The sequence below is a fragment of the Sceloporus occidentalis genome, unplaced genomic scaffold (assembly GCF_023333645.1).
Source record: "Sceloporus occidentalis isolate IW3139 unplaced genomic scaffold, rSceOcc1.0.p SCAF_6, whole genome shotgun sequence".
Taxonomy (NCBI): Eukaryota; Metazoa; Chordata; class Lepidosauria; order Squamata; family Phrynosomatidae; genus Sceloporus; species Sceloporus occidentalis.
This window is the reverse complement of record NW_028316986.1, coordinates 33464692-33490814: the sequence shown is the minus strand read 5'-3', so window position 1 is coordinate 33490814 and position 26123 is coordinate 33464692. Positions and strand designations below refer to the sequence as shown.

At 40.5% G+C, this 26123-nt stretch overlaps 1 protein-coding gene across 2 annotated transcripts in view; it reads right to left on the bottom strand.

Moving 5' to 3' along the window:
- Nucleotides 1-11146: 11146 nt before the first annotated feature.
- The window catches only part of LOC149310591 (denticleless protein homolog), a 35127-nt gene continuing 20150 nt past the window's right edge, over nucleotides 11147-26123 (bottom strand). For both annotated transcript variants that reach the window (XM_089528316.1, XM_089528317.1), the window contains exons 12-15: nucleotides 23642-23731; nucleotides 21780-21915; nucleotides 14741-15549; nucleotides 11147-11680 (exon numbers count right to left, since the gene is read on the bottom strand). In XM_089528316.1, the coding sequence (XP_089384442.1) occupies nucleotides 11612-11680; nucleotides 14741-15549; nucleotides 21780-21915; nucleotides 23642-23731 (1104 nt within the window). In that variant the 3' untranslated portion in view covers nucleotides 11147-11611. The remainder of the gene's footprint in view (nucleotides 11681-14740; nucleotides 15550-21779; nucleotides 21916-23641; nucleotides 23732-26123) is intronic.

Below are 26123 nucleotides of genomic sequence, written 5' to 3'. Positions count from 1 at the left end.
ATTTCTCTTTCCCTTTCCTCTTACTTCTCTTACTAGTAGAGGGTATTGGTTCCCTCTAACCACAGAGAGATTGTCACAATGGGAATGGTGGTTGCCTCTGCAGCAATAGTTTTAATCTATCATGTGCTCGAAGGTCTTATACATCTCTCTGCTCCTCTCCTCCATACCTCTCCTCTTTCCTTTTCAGGCCAATCACCTATATTTCAATGGGAGGGAAATTCCTTAAAGCCACATGCTGTTGCCTAGTCTCAGACACCCATCATTTGTAGCTATGAACACAATTCATCTGTTTCTTTAAAATGTCTTGTTATACCATCCAGGCTGGCAGCAGTACAAATTCTTAGAGGTTATTCAGGGCCCCATTCTCACTAGCCCATTTGCTCTGGGTAGAACTGGGTAGATCCGGTTGCCCCCATATCGAATCAGCCCAGTTACAAGGCCCACTACCCTTTGCCTCAATTGGGGCAATTTGCCCCTCTGAAGTTCACATTTGCAGTACCGCTTTAAAATTGACCTTTGTGGTCAATCAAATTCACTACCACTTTCGTCAAAGGTGACATATCCTACAGCCATTGGCCAACCGAATGGGTGCTTTCCCCCCTCCTTTAAAAACAAACAAACTGGCGTCAGTGTGCACATATTCTGTCAACTTGTCAAATATAAAAACTTCCAGGTGTGTGTGTGTGTGTATTGTGTGTATTTGGGTCACTACAGATTATGGCAAACCTAAAATGACCCCATCCTGGGGTTTTCTTGGTAACATTGGTTCTGAGGAGATTTGCCACCGCCTTTCCCCTGAGGCTGAGAGAGTGTGACTCCCCCAAAGTCATGGGTTTTCACAGCCTTCCCTCTGAATGCCAGCCTCAAGCTTCCCCTTTGCTTCCAACCCAGCATTTCCTCCTCTTTGGAAACTCTTCCCTTCCAGCCCAATGCCACCTCCGAAGCCCTTGCCTCCCCCTCAGATGCCAGCCTCTTGCCTCTCCTTCGCTTCCAGCCCAGCATTTCCTCCTCTTTGGAACATCTTCCCTTCCCTTCCCTTCCCTTCCCTTCCCTTCAAGCCCAATGCCACCTCCGTAGCCCTTGCCTCCCTCCAATGCCATCCTCTTCCCGTCACAATAATAATAATAATAATAATAATAATAATAATACCTCAACTCAGAATGCCATCTCTGCATCCTCTTGCTTTGCTTTCCCTCTGATTGCCACCCAAGAATGCCTTACATACACATATACACATGTAGCAAAAGCATTTACACATTGTATCAATTTGCCAAATTTAAAAGGAAACACATTCACATATTCTGTCAAAACACAAAAAAATAATTTAAAAAAATGCCACTTGCAAAGTGACCTGCCATGCTGGCAGTAAGGAAACAAAAAGAAATGTAGCACAAGCAGACACATTCTATCAACATGTATAAACCTGTAGAAAAAGCATTTGCATAATCTGTCAAAAATAAAAATACAAAAGAGAGAGAGAGAGAGAAAGCTGCCTGTGAGAGGGAGGCATGTCCCTCCCTCTGCCCTCCCTCTGACCTAAATCCCTCCCCTGAACTTGACCCGATCATGACTGGGGCCAAGTTCACATTTGTCAGCACCCGTTTTTTTCTCAAAAGATACAGGAAAAACTCTGCTTTCAAAAGACCTGCGCCAAGGGGGATTTGCCCCTGAATGGGTGTGCAAAACTCAAATTCGAGTGTAAAAGAACCAGCACCAATATGAACTTCCCGCTTTTAATCTGGTTTCTGAACCAGGGTAAAAGGTAGTCTGCATTGCCCCTCAGATGGCAAAAATAATCCTGGTAGAAAGTGTGTTGAATCTTTGTTGTTCACATGCATTTTGAATGCACCCAAGTAAATTTTTGAGCACTGCCAAAAAACACACTTAACCTGAGATAATTTATCTCGGGTTCCCCCCCTGTGTTTTCCTAAAAGATTCACATTGTGTTGACAACTGTGCAAATAGATCCGAGATAAACCAGGATAAAACTTCATGCCTTGAATGTGTTTTGAATACATCTGCCTCATTGATTCCATCTTTCTTTGAGTGCTGACACATGTGAGCCACAGAACTCGCAGAGATGCACACAGATATTTTCAAAAACAGTGTGAGCAACAAAACCAGAATGTGTGAGTGAGATTATTTGATAGTTGGGCTAAAAACACACACACCCCATGTGAGAAACCTCTTCTTTTGGAGTGGAGGAGAATGGACATTGTTGCAATGCCACAGAACGAACACACCAGATGCCCAACCCAGGCAGCCTGTCCTCTCGTGATCCTGTAACCTGATCTATAAAGACTCTCATAAGGCAATTGCTTAAGCGTTTAGGTCCCATTTTAAAAATAACCCTGGGATGAATTTGTCTGAGGTTGCCTGAAGGGAAGAAAAACATTCCATTTTTAGCCAAGGTGCATATTCTCCTAATAAGAAAAGCAGAACTGAAGAGGTTGCATAACATTTGTTCGCCACAGTACAGAAAGATGGTTGCCTGGCAACAAGAAGGAAATGTGCTAGCACATGAGACAGGCCTGAGATAAGAGTTTAAATTGGGAGCAAGGAGTTAATGCTGGCCACAAAATTTGTTCCTTATGCCCAGTATATGAAACTTTTTGCATCCTGCCCATTGCTTTCAAGTGTGTTTGGTATGTCTGATTTCTGGGAACAGTGCTGCAACTCGTCAAGAATTACAGCTTTTGAAACAAAGGGAGATCTCAATTGATCTCCAAAGAGAGATCTCCATTGATCTTTTGGAAGCTATTGCTCTTGAAGTTGTGCTAGCTATGTAGTTAGGAGTGCTAGTTGTGTAGTCCTGGGGTATTCCGCAGAGTTGCTTTTGTTTAGTTTGATGGGTGATTTCTTACCATCACACTGGGATCTTTCACAGATAGTTCCCAAGGCTTTTTAAAATGCACATACAAGGCAGGAACTGTTCTTCATTATTAACTGATTTGTTTTAAATGCTCTCCAATAGCAGTGGTAGTCACCATAGTCATAATACACCCAGCCTTTTGCCCCATTAGCCTAAAACAGCATATCTTCTTCCCTACACTATCAGGGGTGTAACTATTGGGGCAGGGGAGGTGGCAAAATGAGGGCACTGTCTACCCAAATAAGAATTTTCCCTTCAATCCCCAAATTTCTAACCTTGCAGTAAATTAAACCTTCATTTTAGAAATAGACTTTAGGCATCTAAAGTAGAGGGGTAGGCAAAGTGACCAAGAGAATGTGAACACAGCCAGTACAAGAGTGCTAGGTGTCAACCATTTTCAGTGTCTCACTCTGCAAAGCTAGAAAATTATGTCTGTGGATGCATGAGACAAACAATGTGGATAGTCTTAAACAAATACTATGAAAACTGTTCCTGAGGCCCAAGATGGACTTCCCTTTTTCAGGACTTGCCCAAGATCATCCAATGGATTTCTGTGTCTGAGTGTGATAGAAATGCCAAGGACTGAAACCTGAAACTCCTGCATATAAAGCACGCACTCTGCCATTACTGTGCTACTGCCATGTGGACACATGACTACATGGAGTTTTTCTTCAGCGCCTAGAAAACATACCCAAAGTTTTGCCACATGGCATGAAGCCACAAGGAGGCATGTGACAGCAGCTAGAAGTAAGAATACAACTTCGCTGAAATGGCTGCCTTTCCTCTTGTTCAGATCCAAATGTATTACAAAGCACTGCCTTGGTTTCTTAATCACTTCCAAAATGTAACCAATCGATAAAGCAATTGTCCAGACTCCAAGGCCCCAAAGGGTTCTCCTTCAGGGGTATTACTTTGATCATGCTAACATATATACACTTCATAGAACTGGAAATGTTTTTTAAAACCCACCATGCTTTAAACAAATATAATTCAGAAACTGATATGAAATGTCAAGATAGTTGCTTGAATGCACAAGAGAAATGCCCTGTGATACATTACTTTAAAAGATGTATTAAAACCTTGACTGTGACTTCAGAAAAACAGGCATAGGCACGAGTCCTTTTTAGAGCAGAGAGAGGTGAACAGAGGAGGGAGAAACTTTCACTGTTCATCAACTTTTCTTTTTCTTTTTAGCAAAAACACATACTTGTGCTTCAGCCAACTATACACAAAAAGATTTTCTGCATGAGTAGAGGAGTTACTTTTTTATTCATTTTTAAGATGGACAAATGTAGATGAAGACAGGGTTCTTGTACCTTTAATATTATTGAAGGAGGAATTATTTTCACTTGTTAGGAAAAGCTGCATTTACTGAAATCCCCTCTTTTAAATACTTTATTGGAATGTATGACTTTTCTATTAAATATATGTTTAAAACAGGAACACTAATAGGGAAATCTTCCTTAAAACTCAGATTAAAATATTTTGGTGTTAACTTTTTTGATATTTGTCTGCCCTACTATTTCAAGTTAGTCTGTAGAATCAGTACATAGATGCATCTGAGGAAGTAGACTGAAGTCTACAAAAGCTCATGCTACCAATTTCTGCATTTCAGTTAGGACGTTATCAGACAAGGGAAACTGGAAGTATAATCCAATGGCAATCCAAACGGAATCATGGGGTTTCGCGTTTTTGTGTGATAGACTACCACACGCAATTTTGGGCAATGGGAAGTCAGTTCGAACGCAATTTGAATTCATGTAAATTCGCTGAACTAGCGAATTCATGTGAATGTGTTCTGGCCCCACTTTCTTTTCATTCGAAATTAAGAGAAATTCCTCCTGTGTGATAAACTCCTTAGTCTCAAAGGTGCTACAAGATCTCTCTACATATCTACTATTTTGATTTGTCTTGCTTTGGGGTACAAAAGGTGGTTAAAAATGTTGCAGTAGTCTGTGACAGGCCAGAGTGAAGGTGCCTGCACTTTATGTGAAAAAGCATTTGAAACAGTAAAAACTGTTGCATGTGTCAGTACATGAAGCCAGTCCCACAGACTATTCATACGTTACAACGAATGTAAACACAGGGGGAAACCATGGATGGTTTCACTGACAAAGAGAGATCTTTCCCAGCTAGTGGGACAACATTCCTAGCAGGAGGCTGTTTGACAGGGGGAAAATGTGCTCATTGCTGTATTCTGAGAGGATTAATGCCAGGTTTCGGTTTCTTATTCTTCTGTGACTGAAGTAATAGTCTTCACTCTTTGGCAACAGTATCTTTGATGCTCAGTTCCTTTCCCTCAGAGATCACTTCATCAGAAGACATTAGGAGTTTTGTCCCTTGTTCCTTTGTCTTATTTTTGCCAGGAACCACAGGGTAAGATCAAGGCCTGAAACAGATGGGCCAAAGGATGTGATTTCCTGCAATGTTCAGGGTGTAGCATTTAGATGATGCATGCCCTGACTGCGGCTGGAAACTGTGCCTATGCCACATCTTTCCAAAAGAACCAGGCCAAAAACAAGTGGTAAAATACCACTCCTTTTGCTGGAATGGTTCAAAACCATGGTGGCAGCCTGGATCAGGGCCTAGTGTATGCGGCCACCACAGCCCTGGTGCAGCCCCCCTGTGGGTTTTTTGGCTCATCTGTTTCAGGCCTAAGTTCCAAATTTTAAAATATCTGTCTCACTTTGGTAGAGAGCCAGCATGGTGTAGTAGTTTCAGCATTGGGCTAGCCCTCTGGAGAACAGGGTGTGAATCCTTGCTAGTGTTTCCATGTCCAAGCAGGAATTTGAACCCATAGAAACTGACTGGGTGACCTTGGGCAAGTCACTCTCTCAGCCTCACAGGATGACAGTGGCAACCCCCCACTGAACAAATCTTGCCAAGAAAACCTTGTGATAGGTTTGCTTTAGGGATGCCATAGGTTGGACTTGAAGGCATACAACAACTCATTTTGGTACTTCTGTAACTTGCCTTTCCTCAGCAGAAGTAAAGGAGGCATTCGTATGTCTCCCTTAGTGGCCAAAGGACTTAGAATGGGAGCCCCATCTCCTAATCATCACTACATCACGCATTTTCTTGCCCTTGAAAAAAGCTATCTTCTGTGTCTTCCCTTCATAAATATCTGTGCCACACATAGTGCATACGTGTATATATCATCCTTCAAACCTAGAGCAATATGTATGCATGTGTAAGGAAAAAGATATTTTATTTTTACAACATTGTGAAGTAAATTAGGCAAAGAGGTTATGTTTTGCCCTCTATCAAACCTTCATGGCTGTGTGTGGTTTGAAGATGAGTCTCTCCCTGTTATCCATCACCTTATCAGCTAGAACACTGTTTCTAAGGTTATCTGACGGGACCAGCTCTCCCCCCCCCCCCCCCAATGTGCCAGGCTCTGGCACCATATTTGTGCCATTTGGCTACAATTTCTTACCTGGAAACTCATCAGGAACTTACACCCCAGTGGCTTTGGGAATACCACTGGTCCAAGGACCACTAGCATTTTACCCATGCTCAAAAATTATAACTGGTTAGGTGGAAAAAAGCTGTGGTTAGGAGAGAAAAAGCAGATTCTCTACTTGATATTAGTTTCTCATTAACACCTGTCTTCTTTGGCTTGTTCTTCAGAATTTATAGAAATGCCAGTTTTGTCAGAATGACGAGTGGGAATGAAAGAAAATGATAAACATTACACACCCTTCCCCAGTGCATGGACATTCATGAAACATTTGTCTATGTCCTCCATGGAAAATTTATTTTCTATGACATGTTGCCACAATTCCAACACAGATTAGACCCAGCAGGTTTGGGTCCTTTAAATTAAACCAGGAGTATGGCCTCCAAAGCTGTAATTGTGGCCCTTGACCAATTTAGACTCACAATCCACTTTTTTCCCATTTCAAAAAAGGTGAATGGCCTCTCCCAGAAGACTCCAGGAGAGTCAAAGTGTCTTACAGTTTGCAGAACCTCCCCGCTCCCTGGGAATATTTAACATAAAAAAGATGGACTTTCAAGTTTTGACATTATATTTTTGACAAATAGTGTAACCCCCATCTGAGAAAACAGGCCCCCAGAACCCACTGTACTTGACAATCCTTGAAGCAAAGGTTCTTTTTTGTTTAGTAGGATGCTGATTAGAAGGAAAAGACTGATGCTGCGATCTATGAAGACTTTGTAACACCAGGACTTTTTTTTAGTCTGAATTAAATACCAACCTGGGAATAAGTGCATTTCAAAAAGCATGAAAGTAATCCCTGGTTAAACAAATTGATATTCAGCCAGCTAGAGTGGTTTAAAAGGGGGGGGGGGGGTAGAGCACATAGTTTGTACACATAAGATTACAGATTCAGTCCCTGGTATTCCCAAGGACTGGGGGGAAATCTATCAAGCAGCCTGGAGAGCTGCTGATAACATGCAGTAGACAATACAGATCAAGATGGATAGATGAACGTGTTGCCTATGTGCTTGGACCCTGCACCCTTAAATCAGGAGTGTGTAACCTGTGGCATTCTGTATGTTGATGCCCACTATCTCATCATACTTGACCACGGGCCATGCTGGCAGCCGGAGTCAGGGTTCACCAGTAGTAGGAGGGATGCAGGTTATCCACCCTTGTATTAACAACATCCAAATGAAATTAATATTAATAATCTCACCATTCATCTCAGGAAAATAATAAGTTTCAAATATTGCATATGGGTCCATTCAGAAATACCTAGGAGCCTGACAATATAATCATGAGCATTTGTTGTTGGGGGCCTTAATGTTGTTGACTTATGGTGACTATAAAGTGACCCTATCACAGGGTTTTCTGAGGCTGAGAGACTGAGTTGACCAAAGTCACCCAGTGAGTTTCCATGGCCAAATGGGAAATTGAACCCCAATCTCCTGAGTCATAGTCCAACAAACCACACTACTATGCTGGCTCTCCTGCTCCGAAATAAGCCCAATGGCCTCAGTGATACTTACATTTGAGTAGGCTAGTATAAGATTGTGCTATAAGGTGCTTGGGTTTATAGTCCTCCTTCCTGAAAATGTAGGTGAGAATGATGTGTGCTCAAGAGTTAGTTACTTCCTTGAGGAACTACATACTTTTTTGCAGTCCATTTTTTCCTAGGTGTTATTCCCCCCCTCCTATTGAAAACATTAAGCTGGAGACCCCTTCCTTTCAACTCAACAGTATTAACATCACTGCGTCCTAGTGCCCCACTAATGCAATATCATTCCTACATGATTTTCTGAAGCTGTTTAAATAGTAGGATCTGTTCCAAGGGAAAAGTGATAACAGAAAGATGCAGTTGTTCCCATTCACTACTGTCCTTGGAATAGGCTCTTCTCCCTTCCTGTACAGCAGGAATAGGAAACATGTGGCTGTCCAAACGTTATTGGATTGCAACTTTCATTATTCCTATTATTCCTAGAGCTCACTATATTGCTAGAGCTAATAAAAGTTGCAGCCCAACATCTGGAAGGTCACCCATTTGCTATTCCTAATATACAGGGAATTAAACACAAGAACATGTTGAACTGTTATATGGTATTTATCAAATTGTGTCAGTATGAATACTGGCAACTTGTATCTGCAGAGCTGTTAAGACAGATCTCTTCCGGCAGGCCTTTCCTGAATAGTTGCCCGGTCACCAAAAAGAAAAACCATATACTGACCTTGATCGGCTGTTGCTATGTTTTATGGTGTTTTAATTATTGTTTGTTATTAATTTTTAATATGTTTTAATTATAAATTGTTTAATCTTATTTTAAGAGGAGGGATTGGGGGGATATGTAATGTATGACTTTTACTGTTGTAAGCCGCCCTGTGCAGAGGAGCGGGATAAAAAATAATTTTATTATTATTATATAATACAATATTCAATTATATTTATTGAAATTATCAGTAAAAGTACCTGTCTGCAGATACAATATCCAACTGGTTGAAAACTCAATAGGCCAAACTTAAAATGCTATATGTAAGAGCATTTGTAAGGAAACAGTTACATCCTGTAAATAAATAAATCTCAGGTTTGTATATTGGATGCATTCCTAGACATGAACCTGAGCCTGGATGCCCAGGTTTCAGCTGTGGCCAGGAGTACATTTGAAAATGAATCCAAGTAAGATGGGGGCTCTGCTGATTGATGGCTCTTGAGCAAACAGCATGCCTTAGGTGGGGTTACACTCCCCTTGGAAGCACAGGTACACAACTTGGGAGTACTCCTAGATCTATCCTTGTTACCGAGACCCATGATTGGCATCATATCCTGTCTATACAGAACTCAAGTCAGCAGTTGAGCTGCTGTATTTCACACTAGCTGAAGCTTCCAAGTCTTCTTCAAGGACAGCCCAATGTAGAAAGCATTACAAATAGTCTAACCTGGAGGTTACCAGTGCGTGAACTATTGTGGCTAGGTTATCTCTGTCCAGGAATGGCCGTAGCTGAGGCCAAGAGCTCCATGCATGTCCATATACCACTTCATGGCCTCAATAAATTACAATAATGGAGTTATAAAATCAGAGCTTAATATGACATAGTCAAGACAAGTGAGAAGTTGAACCTGTTTTTTTAACACTTTTAATATGAAAAGAAATGGACTGCAAAGTTTTCCCTACATTGAGATTATTTGGGGCCAACAGCCAGAAAAATAACTTTAAATCCTTATGGACACTATAACCCAAAGCAAAGGTATTTCCTCATTAGTACTTTATACATGTGGCTGTTTTTTGATAATTAGTGTAGGACTGGTATCATTAATCCCAATCCATTTGGAGGGGGAAATTCTAAGTAGTACAAGAATTATTGGCACCTGTACTCCTGTATCAGAAGCAGAGCAAGACATTTCCATGACAAAACTTGGACGAAGATAAAGAAAATAATTTAAATTGGAAAACTGAATGGGTCTTGTATTAACAAGAGCTCTCTTCATGCCAAAGGTTTATTCAAACTGAACAAGCCAAGAACAACTTAAAATTCAGTAGTATTTTGTTCTTTCATTTTCTGATTGAAAATCCAGATTCCTGTTGAGCTAATAGGGAAAAGTTAACTCGCATATTTTCTTTGCTGAAGAAACATATTTTGCTTTGCTGAAGAAACATGAACATTTGGCTGGTGCTGCGTGTATTAGCTTTTCAGTGCCAACTTGAATGGTTAGCTTGCACTGAATCTGTACAAAAATGTTAAGTTAGTGCAGAAAAACAGTATCATACCCTCAGACTGGGAACAGGCAGACCTGACACTGAGCTGGTGGTCCTGGTTCAATTCCAGAGCAAAGAGGCCTTAGTGTGGGTTGAAATGGCCAAATTAGCCCAGAACGAAACAACTCTGACAGACTGGACAGTTCATGCATCTCTTGCCTTCCCCCATGATTTCCACTACTGAGCAGATCCATCACCACATCTGACATGGAAATGGGGCACCTGGCCACCCCGCACTGGCATGGGGACTGACCTGGGTCAGGTCAAGACAGGCTTGGCCCATGCTATCCTGGCACATCTGCCCAGCCCCTAAGTTGCAGTGGAGTGGCTGCAGTACAGAAAATAAGCAACCCATGTGCTATATCACCCTAAACATTAATATAAATAGCACAGTGAGCTTTTATGAGTTGTTTTTTATTTCATTTAATACAGAGGCGAGCAACTGTGGTGAGTCTGGGGAGCCAGTCTTAGTAAAACTCATACTGTACAAACGAGGGGAGGATACGCATAACAGAGGGCAGTTTTTGCGCCTGCACGGGAATATTTTCTCCCAAAAAGGAAGTTAGAATTCACTTCTGGTTTACACTTCAACTTTGGAGGAATATTGGCAATGGTGAACTTTGTAGTCCATCATAGGTAAAAGACCACAACTAGGGAAGATGGATACAGATTGTCATGGGAAGCAAACAGTACACAAAGACATGATCACATCAGAAGTGATCAGTTTCTTTTCCACGGGCATGCTCTGTTTAGGCATAGTGAGAGAAAAAGCCAATTATATCTGCATAGTAGTCAAAATAATGCATGTTTGCATACTAGTGTGCATCAGTATTGGGAGTCTGAACTGCTTCTATGATGAAAAGTAGTTCCTGCACCCAGGAGTATTTCATGTGCCAATATATTAGTGTTCCTTTCTCACCTCTTTGAAAGTGGGATGGACATATCTTGAATAGTCCAATCCTTCAACTGCTAACATACACCTCTAATATACACCCATCCTCTGCCTATTCGTATCTGGTCTATCAGAAATGAAAGGGAAAAATTCACTGCACTGTTAAAAAAACACCTTTATATTTGGTAGAGAACAAGGTCACTTTTACAGTGTTGCAACATGAGGACACTGCTGTACAAAATATACACATTTCTTTCAACAGGAAACATTCAAGTCAACAGCTTCTCTGATGATGATCCTCTTGTCCATGGGATGTTGCCTTTGTGTTTGAAATCTCTGCAGCTGATGTGGCAAAATTTATTTTCAAATAAAATTAAAAAATACTTTGAGAAAACACTATTTTGTTTTTTTTAAGCCTAAGCATGTATTTTAAAACATATTAATACCTTTATATTAAATGCACATTTATCTCGTTAGTCTTCTAATTAATTAAATGCAGTAAGTGAGCAAAATGTTTTAACAACCAGGAAGGTAAAAATCTTAATTTTAACCAAGATCCAAGGGCACTTGTGTTTCTTCATGGGTGGTGCAAAATCCACTTATGGTATTACATAATATAGTATAGCATTAAGGCTGATCTAGAAGGACAGTTATCTTCAGTTTTTCTGTGATTTTCTTTCAAAATATGTGCAAATCTTCCTCATGGGCACAGAAGTAGCTGAAATCTGGCACAGGAAAAAAAAGAGTTTTACGTCAGATACAATTCTGAGCACTGGAGACTTCTCTTTAAAAATTCTACCCTCTCCAGCATGCAGCAAAATCAGCAATTACTCATACATAATTGGGAGATATTAGCAGGTCCAAAAGAATCCCAAGATATATCAATGTACAAAAGAAATCTATGGGGAAAATTCCTAAGGGGATGCCAAAGAACACAATGAAGATTGAGCATGCTTTGTGGATACAGAATGCTGACACCCAGAGGATGGAGAAGCCAGTTATACTAGAAGACATTAATAGGAGCAGTCCACACTGCATGTTCTACAGGTCCTACCTATGTTTTATAGTCCTCATCTCCTTCACTACTGTGAAAACTAGTTCACTTATTCATTACAACATTATGATCCCAGCATTTCACAAAGCAACCTTTGCTCTTAGAGGTTCCTTTACTCTCCTCTCCAGCTGTTTTAGACTACAACTCCTATCAGACTCAGCTAGCATAGCTACTGGTTGGGTCTACTGGAAGTTGTAGTCCATATAGGAGCCCTGGTGGCGCACTGGTTAAATGCCTGTACTGCAGCCATTCATTCAAAACCACAAGGTTGCGAGTTCAAGACCAGCAAAAGGGCCCAAGCTCGACTCAGGCTTGCATCCTTCCAAGGTCGCTAAAATGAGTACCCAGACTGTTGGGGGCAAATTAGCTTATTTGCTAATTAGCTTACTTGCTGTTCACCACTATGATCTTTGGAATAGCAGTATATAAATAAAACAAATTATTAATTATTATTATTATATTTGTATTATTGTATAATGGCTGTTCCATTGATTAAGGCTACTTTATGTTTTAATTTTCAATTTAACATTTTCCATAATTCTTATGCTAGCATATTCTTACCCCTTAATATACCCAAAATCAACAAGTTTAGATCTTGCCTGAAAGTGTCAACCTAGCACATACCCTCACCTCCCATTGTACTATCTCAACCAAACCTCTCAAGCTTGTAACAAATCGAGGATTGGCCCCAGGTCACCCAGTGAGAGGCTCTGGGATCTACTACCATTTTCCTTTTCCACTAGAACCTCAAGGTCCACCAATTGAATGCAAGTACAAATTACAGGCCCTCCCGTATCCACAGATTCTGCATGCTTGGATTCAAACATCCATGGCTTGAAAATATACACATATATTTTAAAATTCAAAAAGCAATCTTTGATTTTGCCATTTTATATAAGGGACACTATTTTACTATGCCACTGTATTTAATGGGACCTGAGCATCCACACATTTGGGTATCCACAGGAGGTCCTGGAACCAACCCCAGCAGATACTAAGGTCCCACTGTGCTGTTTCAAAAGGACAAACATACAATATTGCTAGATTCTCTGGAACAAGATGCCTCAGAACACAGGACTCAAAGTATCTGTTTCTCCATCAAAAGTAGGCTTAAAGCCTTTTCAGATAACCCCCCCTCAAAAAAACAAACACCCCCCCCCCAATATCTGCTTATACTTCAAGTTCTCTCAATTTTTTGACTTCCCTACAAGCCTAGTTAAAAGAGGATGGGGGACAGGACACTTTTTTGTTCTTACTGTTGAACAGGAATGGGCAACCCAAGAACTGACAAAAAGGACAGTTAAAAATTTTACCCTGCCATCTGTCAAGAGTATCAACTTGCTTCTTGATGAGCCAGGAAGGAACCTTTAACTCAAGCTCAACAGAGCTGATACCCCTGAGATGTACTGAACTACACCACAGAAAACAGGAGCCCTGTTTATGTTTTGGTCTCCAAAGACTGAGAAATTGTTTTGTCCAAAAGTGCACTTCCTAACACTGAACACAATGCAAGAGCCCTGCTATAAAAATGTTTCTTTTCACTTTACACAGCTCAGCTCTACTTCCTTGTATCTACTGACAGATTGTCTTGTTGCATCAGAAAAATAAAGCAAACTCTAACAATGGAAGTTTTCCTTCCTGTTCTCAGCCAGACAGAACTTTCAAAAGGACAGGAGTTAGAAAGAACCCTGAAACATATAAGCCATTCTGATCTGTGGAAAATGGTGGGCTATAGATTTAAACATGGCCAACAATAAGGGATTACAGTAAGTTCCTACATAACTGGAAAGCCAAGTTCCCCAACTCCTGGTTTACTTATCTACTACTATCCCCAAACACTAAGATACGACATGATAGCCATATTTGAAAGGATTTTGTATTGAGGATCAAGCAAGCTTGTTTATGCTGTTCCAGAGCCTAGGACTTGGAGCAATGGATTCAAACTACTGGAAAGAGGTTCCACAACAACATTTGGAAGAACTTTCTAACAGTAAGACCTGTTTGACAGTAAATACCCTGCCTTGGAGCATGATGGAGTCTCCTTCTTTGTAGGATTTTAAGCAGAGGCTGGATAGCCATCTTTCGGGAGTGCTCTGACTGTGTATTCCTATATGGCAGTGAGTTGGACTGGATGGCCCTTACGGTCTCTTCCAACTCTATGATTCTAAGCGTTGTAGCCTAAATTTAGGCATTTTGGCTTCTAAGGAGAGTTCAGGTTTGATTTGTTCTTGTACCCACTTATTTGTCTTATACTGTATTTTAAAAATATAATTTGCAAAGCACTGAAACAGAGTTTTAGTTATAACTTTAGCATTTGAATGGGGAGCAATTTGTTTTAGAATCAGAGGTCAAAGAAATTTATTTTTGCACTAAAATGTTCAGAATTCCCCCAACCAGTATTTCTGCACCAGAAAAGTAAAGGTGAACAGATACTGGCAGGACCAGATGGGCTAGTGCTGTTGAATTGCAGCTCCCATCAGGTTTAGTGTAACCAAAGGTGAGGCTGATGAGAGCTGTAAGCAACATAGCTTATGCATCCTTGGAATAAACCAAAATACTACTTATATTTTTAAATCACTTTATCTGAAGATTTCCAAGTGGTGTACTATAATCAAACATACAGTACTAAAAACACACATAAACCTGAGGTCCAACATTTATGTTACCCAGGAGGTAGGTAGTAAAGGTGAAGCAAACTAGCAAAAACTCATCAGATGCTGAATTTACTTACAGGTCCTCCTGTCCTGCTTTCCTGTTGTTTTGTGTCCAGATTCTGAAACGACTGATTTCTGCTGCATGTTCCATTTGGGCTTTTAGACTTGTTAGTCTGCAACTTATACCCCAGAGCAGACAGCCAGTTTCTTTTGTCAGGACAACCATTCTCCTTGTCAGCCATTTCATCACAGGAGGACTCGAGACGAGAAAGATTTTGGAAGCGTGCAGAAGAACCAGGGCTTCCAGGAGAAGGAAGAGGTTCTTTCATCAGGCTTTCTGTGGCTTGGGCTGATCCACCAAGGGTAAGGCAGTTTTCTTCACAAGGCTTTGAATCTGCCAGAGTGTCCTGCTCTAGCCTGGGCTTTTTAGAGACCGGGTGAAGTTCAGTGACACAGTTGCAGCTTTTCAGGCACTTTGCATTTACCTCCTTGCTTGATTCCAGCCTCCTCTTGGCTCGCACTTCAGACCTCAAGTGTGATGACTTAGAAGCAAATGTGGCCTCAGAAAGTTCCTTCTGTGGAGAAAGCACCTTCACTCCTTTCACAGGAGGAGATGAACTTGGAGTCTTGGTAACCCACTGTCTAATGGACATCGCTGAGGAAGGTGCTGGTTTGGGTGATGTGCCTTCCATCTGCTGCTTTGCTGGAGCAGAGGTACTTGCTGTGAAGGTTGGAGTGTTGTTTGAAGACCATGTAGGTGTGTTGGTGGGAAAAGGAAGATCTCCTGTGTAAGCTGGAGCGCAAACTGCAAGCTGTGGGGAAGAAACAGAGGGGCTTCCTGCTGGAAGTACTTTGGCAGGAGTACTGTGTCTTCTCCAAAGAGTTCCTTAAAAAGAAAGGAAAAGTATGCACTCAAATGAGGAAAATGTATTACAAGTGTCAATGAAGCAAAGTTACACTCAATGGCCCAAAATATTCTGCTCCAAGTATAAGTGGCAATGCTACCATCCATGTTTTATTCCATGCAGAGAACTTGACAAGACAGGCAAGTTAATCTTATTTCTCCACTGTACTTGAAGGGTGCAGAAACATTGTTGTTGTTGTTTGCCCTCAAGTCATTCCCAACGTATGGTGACTCTATCGCATGATTTTCTTTCCCCCCTAATTAAATAAATAAAACACACAAACTCTGTAGAACAATGACAAAAACAATAACAATGACAATTAACTAGAAGGGCCAAGGATATGTATCTTAAGAACAGTTATTCTAACACTGAAACTACTATGCCATGTGGCACATACATTCCTATTAATTCCACACATCCCAATGTATACCACCTGAGGTAATAAGTCTCAGTATCTACTAGCTAGGACTTTTCTATCCAAGCTTGTAGCAGCCCTTGCATCTACATTGTCAAACACCAAAGGCTATAAACCTGCCCTTTCAAAATATGGAAGACAGACACACTCAGAAGGCCATTTACACCAAGCCTACACACAGGTACAGATCTGAAAAGAGCTGTATTACAACCAGATTAGTAGTTTTTTCAGAAACAACACTATGAATTTGTGCCAATGAAGTGCATGGGAACCTCTCTAAATGCATATTTTTATCTAGCTAGACTGTGAAATAGAATTTGGTTAAGGCAGCTATGAATCAGAGTACACATTGCATGTGCTGTGTGTTCAAATAACCAAGGTTGGCAGGAAGTTTGCTTATGTTTGCAAGGTTCATGCACTTCCTTTTCCATTCATGGGCTGTCTCAAAGCAGAAAAAACGAAGAGGTATGACATTTTACTAACTGAAGTGCCAGCTTTGACTGTAAAGACCAAGCATTCACACTACTGACAGTTTTCAAGCTGGGAGATTAAATAACCTTTGCGACATTTACGTAACTAGGAAACATTTTAAAAAGGGGGGAGGGGAGGACAGGCTCCCAAAGAGGACAACGGTGCATGTGGATGCAAGATACACACACCAAGAAAGAGAACTGGCACATACTCTCCTATTGTTCTGCAGGCTTCCTGCATATGAATTCTTTGATGGCAAAAGAATCCTTACTACATTCCTCCCACTGAAAAGAGGCCATCTGGGAGAGTAAAAGCACATTAAGAGATGGCAGAGGTCATCATATCAGCTAGTCTGAGCCCCACTGGGAGGGAGGAGGTATATAAGAATAAATTCCAGCCTTCTAGTTTGTACTGGAACTACTTCCTGTAGTTTGGACTCCTTCTCTTGCAAGTCCATCATGGGGCTTTCCTTATGCCTTTTTCAAAAGGCATGCTGAAACCCAGGATAGAACTGAAACAGCCCTTCTTCCAATTAATCAAGATACTACTGTAGGTATGGTGTCAATTATTTGTACACACAGTTGAAAACTCAGAACTTAGGAAAGTTACTTTCTTGGCCAGTAACTCTGAGAATTTCCTGGCTACTGTGTTGACTGATGGTGGGAGCTGTAATCAAAAAAGGTTTTTCCCCCTGAAAAGTGTGATGCTATTTAGCTTAAGGGGGAAAAAGAGATGAATATGGAGAGCCATGCCAGGGGGTATAGTGTTATGCATGATGTGAAGAAAGCAGATAATAGGAAGATATTTTCCCCCCTGGGCCATTGGTGGAAGATTTAGAATACAAAAAAAGGGAAATATTTCTTCACACAGGTTAAAAGTATGAAATTGACTAGTGCAAGACTTCTCAGTCATCACTGACTTGTATATCTTTAAAATGGAATTAAACAATTCACAGAGGAATAAGGCTATCAATGGTTGCTAGTTATGATGGCTATATATACCAATGTCAGTATCAGAAATTGTATGTTTCTGAATATCAGAGGCTGGGGAACACAACCAGGAAAGTGCCACTGACTCATGTTCCACTTATGCTCTTTGCATGGGCATCTTGTTAGCCACCCTGGCAAGAAAATCTTAAGACTACTTAGGTGAGGGGTGGGTGAAGAGTTCTGTGAGGGTTCCCAAGCAAAATTTTTAGTGTAAAAATGGCCAATTGTGTTCTCAGAAGCTTTCCATAGGCATGTGGCTAGCTATGTAAAGGCTATTTCTTCTTTCCCTGAACTGTTTTAGACCCCAAGTAGCCTTTTTATAAAACTGAAGTGACCAGAAGGTTGTTTGACATTTGTTAAAGTGTGTACTTTGCAAGAGATGTGGGTGTAGCCTTTAGAGGTTCAAGAGACAATGAAGACATTGGACTCTTCAAGGCTGCCCATGCCTGAGGTCTTTGGTTTGACAAAGCTGGTTTAACAAGGCTAATTTATAAGTGTAAAGTACTGCACTTAGGGTGGAAAAATGAAATGCACAGATATAGGATGGGGGAACACCTGGCTGAACAAGACTACTTGTGAAAGGGATTTAGGAGTCCAAGTAGACCATAAGTTGAACATGAGTCAACAGTGCTATGCGGCAGCTAAAAAGGCCAATGTGATTTTAGGCTGCACCAATTGAAGTATAGTGTCTAGATCAAGGGAAGTAATAGTGCCACTCTATTCTGCTTTGGTCAGGACCCAGCTGGAATACTGTCTGGGCACCACAATTAAAAAAGGATGCTGAGAAACTGGAAAGTGTCCAAAAGAGGGCGACTAAAATGGTGAAGGATCTGGAAACCATGCCCTAGGACAGTGATGGCGAACCTATGGCACGCGTGCCAGAGGTGGCACTCAGAGCCCTCTCTGTGGGCACACATGCCGTCATCCCAGCACAGAGTTTGCCAGAGTTCGTTACTAGAAAGCCAGAGGGACATGGCACTTTGCAATAAATAAGTGGGGTCTGGGTTGCAGCTTGGGCACTCGGCCTCGTAAAGGTTCACCATCACTGCCCTAGGAGGAACAACTTAGGGAGCTGGGGATGTTTAGCCTGGAGAAGAGATGGATAAGAGGTGATATGATAGCCTTGTTTAAATATTTGAAAAGGGATGTCATATTGAGGGAGCAAGCTTGTTTTGTGCTGCTCCAGAGAACAGGACCTGACCCGGAGCAATGGATGCAAGCTGCAGGAAGAGATTCCACCTCAACATTAGGAGAAACCTCTTGACAGTAAGGGCTGTTTGTGGAACACACTCCCTTGGAGTGTAGTGGAGTCTCCTTCTTTGGAGGTCTTTAAACAAAGGCTGGATGGCCATCTGTTGGGTATGCTTTGATTGAGAGTTCCTGCATGGCAGGGGGTTGGACTGGATGGCCCTTGCAGTCTCTTCCAACTCTGTGATTCTATGTTTAGTGATTGGGCCTTCATTAACTGCTGCTATCATCACAGAGCATTGTTTAAGTTCTAGTTCCTATTTTTGGAGAACCAGACTTAACAAAATTTATTTATTTATTGGATTTATATCCTGTCTTTCTCCCAAAATGGGATTCAGAGTTAAAGACAATATAACATGGAGGCTGTGGATTGGGGTGGAAAGAATAGGAACTTCAGAAACTCCACAGCTCCTGTAAGGCTATAGACTTCCCCTCTTCCTGAATGAGTACTATCCTCTTCCTACCCTTCTACTATTGCTCTTCTTTGTAAATAAAGATGATGAAGAAAGAATGACCCTGTCTTGAGTAAGTTATAGTCCCACCTCTGCCTATGCTTAAGGAACCACAAGACAGAAAAAATCAAACCCTCCATTTTGTGACCTGAATTCAACACATGTTCTTGCTGTTCCCATTGCCCTCCATTTTTCTCCTTTGCCCCTGCAGTTTTGCCTGTGTTGAATACTACAGTGAAAGGGCTCCAGGGTAGTGATTTCTCTTGCTCTCTCACTGTGAAGTGCAAACGTGCCCATTGAGAGCAGTTTACAAAATAAACAAGCTATGTAAATCTGTGTAACAATCCTGCTCACAATGGAATTTAAGAATTTTAAGTTACAGTTTAACCACTTAAATCCTTGCAATTGCAACCAAAGAACCAGCAGGATACAAGCTCAGGAGGTATTCAAAACTGAACTAGCCTAAGGCTCCTAATTATTTTCAGACATGTGGGTTTTCGGTGAAATAAAGGGGTGGGGTGGGCCAGAAGGAGGTTGTATGCTTTTAGCTTGGAACCATCCTTGCAATACTAGATAACTAAAATTCCTGTTTATTCAAACATTTCTATGTCCTACCCAGAGGATTTAGATAAATATGACTTTTATCATTATCATACAAGCCAGTCTGAACTGGGAAACTATGTTTAAAGTTTACATTCTTTGCCTTTGTATTGTTCTCGAACAGCAATAAATGCACACATGCCTGTCCCCAAAGAAATCCTGACTAAGTAAGAGCGCTTTAAAGATAACCAGATACACAAAGTGATTGCTGCTGCTATTACTTTTATAGCAACTTTGAGTTCCATACTATATAGGCATGTGAAACTTTAGGAGCTATTTAACTAACCTGGCAGGAGATTTAATACCCTGCAGGGCACTTTTGTTTTCAATTTGGCAACATGCAGTTCCCTTTTCATTTAAGCAAAGCCAAACATTCCATTTCCTGCAGAACAGGTGCCACCCTTCTGGACTTTTGTGTGTACAAAAGCTGCTACAAAGACTTGAGCCAACTCCACCTGGCTTCCATCCAACACTGTGTGAGCCACCCACCACCCATATAACATGACTCCCTTCCTTCGTCTCCTTGCTCATACAGCTCTTTGCACTGCCTCCAAACTTGCTTGGAAATGTAACCAGCTCTCCAGAACTGGAGGCATACAGAAGAGATGGAATATCACCAGTATCTACTCTACTTGCATACTTACACACAAGGACACAGTTGGATACATCCTGAAAGCTTCAGGCTGTAAATACGTTAAATTCTTTCTGTCACTACCTCAGCTGGAATTTGTTTTATATTTTATTTTCATAATTGGTTTTAATTAAATAAATAGTTTGAATAAAATAAAAAAAAACTTACCAGTTTTAGAGAAATTGATTAAGTGTAAATACAGATAATGTAGCTGATTTTTAAAAAAATCTTTTATTTTATAGATTTTAATAAAAATCCACAAAATCACAAGTGCTGTGATAAAGTCATTTAACTGCCTGAAAAATGGCTCCTGGTCTTTTCAGTTTCCCAGCACTAAATTAAATGCATCCAATAAGATGACACACAGGAACAGAATGTGACCTTCCCTGGGACGCACCTGCACCAGCTGTACAGTCCCCAGGATACAGCGCTTCCAAACATGAAGCTCCATTACAGAGCATGGTTAATACCTACTGGTAAACATGCTTTGTGAGACCACTCTAACTCCTTTTGAAGCTCCTTTTAAGGCAAGACTCACTGTGTTTTGCAACAATGAATTACATTCTTTAATTATGCAATGATGCATATACTTTCCTGAGTTTATAGCTGCTCAAGTTAAACTTTTATTTGTCCTCTCTATTCCATTTACTATTTTGAAGAAGTCATCCCATATACAGGTTAAGTCTCCCTTATCCAGAATGCTGAAATCCAAAATATTCCAGAATACAAAATTGTTCACAAAACTATTAAAAATATTGCATACAATCACCTTCAGGCTATGTGTACAGTTCGACCTCCATACCCCCCCCCCCGTGCAGATACCAAAATCCATGTATGCTCAAGTCCCATTACAGTTAATGGTAGTGCGCCCGCTAGCATGGCTGCATCCACACGCCACCATCAAATAAAGCTTGCTGTCCAAGAATGGCAGGTCCGCCAAGAAGGAGGGAGGACTATATAAGGTGTGTATGAAACATAAATGACTTATGTTTGAATTTAGGTCTCACTTCCAAGATAGCTCATTATATATGTATATGCAAATACAGGTATTTCAAAATCCAAAATACTTCTGGTTTCAGATAAACACTCAACCTATATTGATAAAATACTTACTGTAATGCTTCAGCCTCTGAAAGGCACTCCAATAACCTGATAATTGTGATCACTGTTCAGTACCTTTTCCACTGTTAGGCTGGCTTATTATAATTTTATCTAGACTTGAAACATGTTTTAGATTAGTGTTCAGTGAAAAGCACCTTCTGCACATATCTCCACTACTTTTCAATGGTTAAGTTGTCTGCTGCAGCTGGTACTTCACAGATATAACCTTCTACTTTCACTTTATTATAAGGTGCCAGCACCATAGTCTACAATAGAAAATTTGTCAAGTCACAAGTGATCTTACCAGTTCCATTTTGTCCTTGCATTTTCTTCTGGTAGGTCCAACCTACCAAGCTTTTTTTAATTCGCCAATCTGCTTCCACACAGCGTCTGTTTATGCGCCATATCTTGACGGTGTTGTCATCTGAACATGTGGAAATCTGCAAAACAGGAAATAAGAGTCAACTGGAAAATACTGGACTTCCCAGAGTGTGCTGATTCTATGGGCAGTGAAAGTGTGAAGAGTCTGAAGCTAGTACATGCTAGGAAGGAAAATTCATAGCACTCTTTACTGAAAATTTCAGATCTGACTTTTAGGGGAAGCGACACACAAAATTTTAGTTAAACGTTTGCTGACTTACAAGCCATACTTCTTTCCACTCCATGATAAAAGGATAATAAAAACTCAAATAGTTTTATCTTTTTTAAGCAACAAATTTATAAACCGTCCTTAAACCTAAGTTTCCATATAATTTCATAGGATTAAAAAACAACAAAACATAGCAACAGAGGGGGGGGGGGGAATCCATTTATAAAAATTGACTTTGCCCTATAACATCTGGTTCTAATAGCTGGCTGAGATGCCTTTGTACTGTTGAGATGCTAGCTGTAGTTATTGTTTATGTTTCCTGCTGGTTTTATAGATTTATAAGTCTTTGGTTAATGCTACACAGATTTTGTAACTGAATTTTAACATTTTATTGTTTCAGCAGTATGTTAAGATACCGTTGTCTATTTTCAGAAATGTCAGATTATAAATCTTTTAAAGATTTACATTAAGAATGAATGACTAAACAATTATAAGGAACATAAAATTAGAGTAAAAATCCAGGGGAGAATAAAAAGTTGAGATGGTATGTAAACTTTACAGGGCAACCATACAAAATGGGTATGTTGTGGCATCAGAATGCTCTGACAGAGAAGGCTAAATGTCTAAAAAGAAAAACCCTACATTCCCAAAGTGTCATAGCACTGAGCCCGAGCAGTTAAAGCTGTGTCATACTGCATTAATTCTGCAGTGTAGGTGCAGCCATGGAGGCACTTGAAGAAGAATTTTGGCTGCCTGACTCAGGATGGACAGAAGATAGATTTCCAATTTCCAATGGTTAAACAACAGCAACAATGAGAAGCTTTGTGTGATTTGTGTCCAGGCTATGTGACAGGCAGTATTTTCCTCTATGAGCCTACCAGGACTTTGAGATCTTTATGGGAGAATCTTCCCACCCCACCAGTCTTGGAGAAACATTTTGGTGGGTATGCATGAGAAATTTCCTATGCCTACTCCCAGATCCTTGAACTCCTTTGCCTGGGTTATCTCCCCAGTTCCTTTTTAGTTAAACTGTTTTATGTTTTAATTACACCTATTTTGTTTGATTTTATTGTTAGTCACCTTGAATTTCATTTTGGAAGAGAAAAGCTAATAAAGAATAAATACACAAATAAATAAGCTTTATTTTCCTCCTGAAGCAGGCTACTGAAATCAAGAGTACAAGGCCAGGCAAGTGTGCTTATGTATGGAAAGGACATGCTATGTACAGATTTTTGTGTGAAAATGGCATCTGTGAACTTCTGAGCTGAGCATATACACAGAGGTATGGTGTTTTGCAATTCTAAGTATGCCTTTTGGGACATTATTTTTCACCTGGCTTTGGTTGCTGTATCTCCAAATTCTTTTAAAAACAACCCCACAAGGCTGAAACATGCCTTTCCTTGCTATAACACATAGCAATATTTAATTCTATAAAACCCAGCCCACATATTTGCTCAGTAATCTTTTAATTTCGACCCATGCTTTGAAAGAATATGCTGGAGTTTGGCTTTCATCAGTGACCCATCAAGAATTTCAAAAGAAGACACAAAAACAAAATTTGGAATATAGAAGCAAACCTTAGAGAAGTCAGATGGACACCAAGCAACAGAGGTGACTTCTAGACCATGACCATGGAGCATAATGGGAGGAAGATGGGGCTCAGATACCTGAAACACAATGAATTACGAGTACTATCAGAAACAGTCATTACTCATTGAGAAGCAGTCACATGCTATGGAAAAAAATGAGAAGACAGGATGCTGGAGTATCAAGGCCTCTAGCTGTTGTAGGAGTTCCATTAATCTGGATCCAGACTGCAACCCAGACTACAATCCCTCCAGTCCTAAAGGGACCTTGAAACTGTGGTACATGCTCTGGTAACCTCTCGCTTAGATTTTTGTAATGTGCTCTACATGGGGCTACCCTTGTACCATGCCCGGAAGCTTCAGTTAGTACAAAACATGGCAGCCAGATTTGTCACTGGTGCATCCAGGTTTGACCATATAACACCTATCTTGAGAGATCTTCATTGGCTTCCTATTCGCTTCCAGGCACAGTACAAAGTGTTGGTTATCACCTATAAAGTCCTACATGGCTTGGGCCCGAGTTACTTGAGGGACTGCATTTCCCCATACAATCTGCCCCGCACACTCAAAACATCTGGGAAGAATCTGTTGGAAAAATTCCTTCGTCAAAATATGTTTCCACTTCCCAGATGGCCTTTTCAGTGGTGGCCCCGCAGATTTGGAACAGTCTTCCCAAGGAGCTCTGTCTGATGACCCCCCCAGAAACATTTAAAAAGAGGCTTAAAACCTTTCTCTTTTGTCAAGCCTTCCCCTCTGAAGAATGAAGTTGCGAATTTTCATTCCCATTGACTCTCTGCCTTACCCTCTTGAAGGATTGTGTTTAGAGTTTATTTATTTGTATGATTGGATTTTATCTATGAGATGGTTTGTAATGGTTTTAATAGTCTGTAAGCCACTTTGATCTATGGAAAAGCGGTATACAAATAAAATTTATTACTATTATTATTATTATTAATCAAAGAATTTAGGTCTCACCATGGGAGAAACAACAGAACCACTTTTATCAAGAAGGACATTTGCTCTATTTACAGAAATTCTATAACTATAATATATGCTAACTTTAATGATACTACATTGGTTCTGGTTATGTTAAATGTGGAAAAGTAGCTCCTTGGGTTGTGCACCCCAAAATGTCCCCCATTATTTCTGAAGTTGCCCACCCTTGACTTAGAGGAAGCAAACTGGGGAAGACTGCTTTGCAGTTAGCAGACCACATTATCTCCAATCAAATACAATAGATTTAATGCAGGAGTAGGCACTTGGACATTCTGGGAGCTGTTGTCCATAAAAGTAACATTTCTAAGCTTTGAAAAGAACAAGTGCAAGACACCAAATTCCTCCTTCTAGCCACTGACATATTGGTGTAGTGTATACACTAATACTATAGATTTGATTTAAAAGAGAGAGAAAGAGAAGAAAAGGTGAAGATTCTCACTCTAGAAGTCTGTATACAGTACTACATTGTGCTTTCTTATTCTGTAGAAATCATAGAAACCGTGTGTATACCCCCCATTGCAATATAAAGAAATATGGGTATAATTATCCTACTTCTTCCTAGCCTCAGGCTTTCCTACTTAACATTGCTTGTCCAATAAAATGGCAGAAAAAGAATTTAAGTCAAAAATATGCATGTACTGGGTATATCTTACAATACACAAGCCTAAGATTGTGTACCCAGTGGCCTCCATTTGCCATTAACAATTTGCAAAATAAAGCAGTTATGCGTAACATATTTCACATGCAATCTTCCCATGTACAAACATTCTAGAAATGTCTGGAGTGGTAATATTTAAAGATGAACGAAGGGAACAAGGGTGGTGGGAGGAGAGAAGAGTGGGATTTCAAACATGTTTATATATCCTCCTGTAACATTCCCTCTGGCTCCCAGGCAGGAACCCATCCATAGAGCTTACAGGGCTGAAGCTGCTTAGCTTCAGCAGTGTAACATGTGCATTCAGAGTATTTTCTAAGCACAGTAGAACACTATGAGTCAAAATCCCTTTGCCTGCCTCATAGCCCATCCTGCTAGGATCTGCAAGTCACCTGATCTGCTAGCACATTTGCAAATCCATCTTGCAAATCCCTCAAGACAATGAAGCATAGAAATTTACTGGGAGAAATAAAGCAAAGATCTTGCTGCCCAGTTCTGTAGCAGATTTCAAGTTACACAGTAGGCATGCAAAATTGCACATCTCCACATACAAATCTCCTTCTAAATCAGAATTACAGCACAACCCCACATCTATCTACCCAGAGGTCAAACTCACTGCCTTCAATGAGACTTACAGGCAAATGTAAGGGATTGCAGTCTAAAAACATCTTTTGACAGCCCTTACTGTTTTGAACACAATAAATTCAGAAGCCAAAACAAGCCCTGCAGCTAGATTTGCTTACTGTGACTCCACACATAATAGAAAGGAAGACATATTCTGTGGCAGAAATTTAGAGGTGGATACAAAAGGCCTTTGGTTCG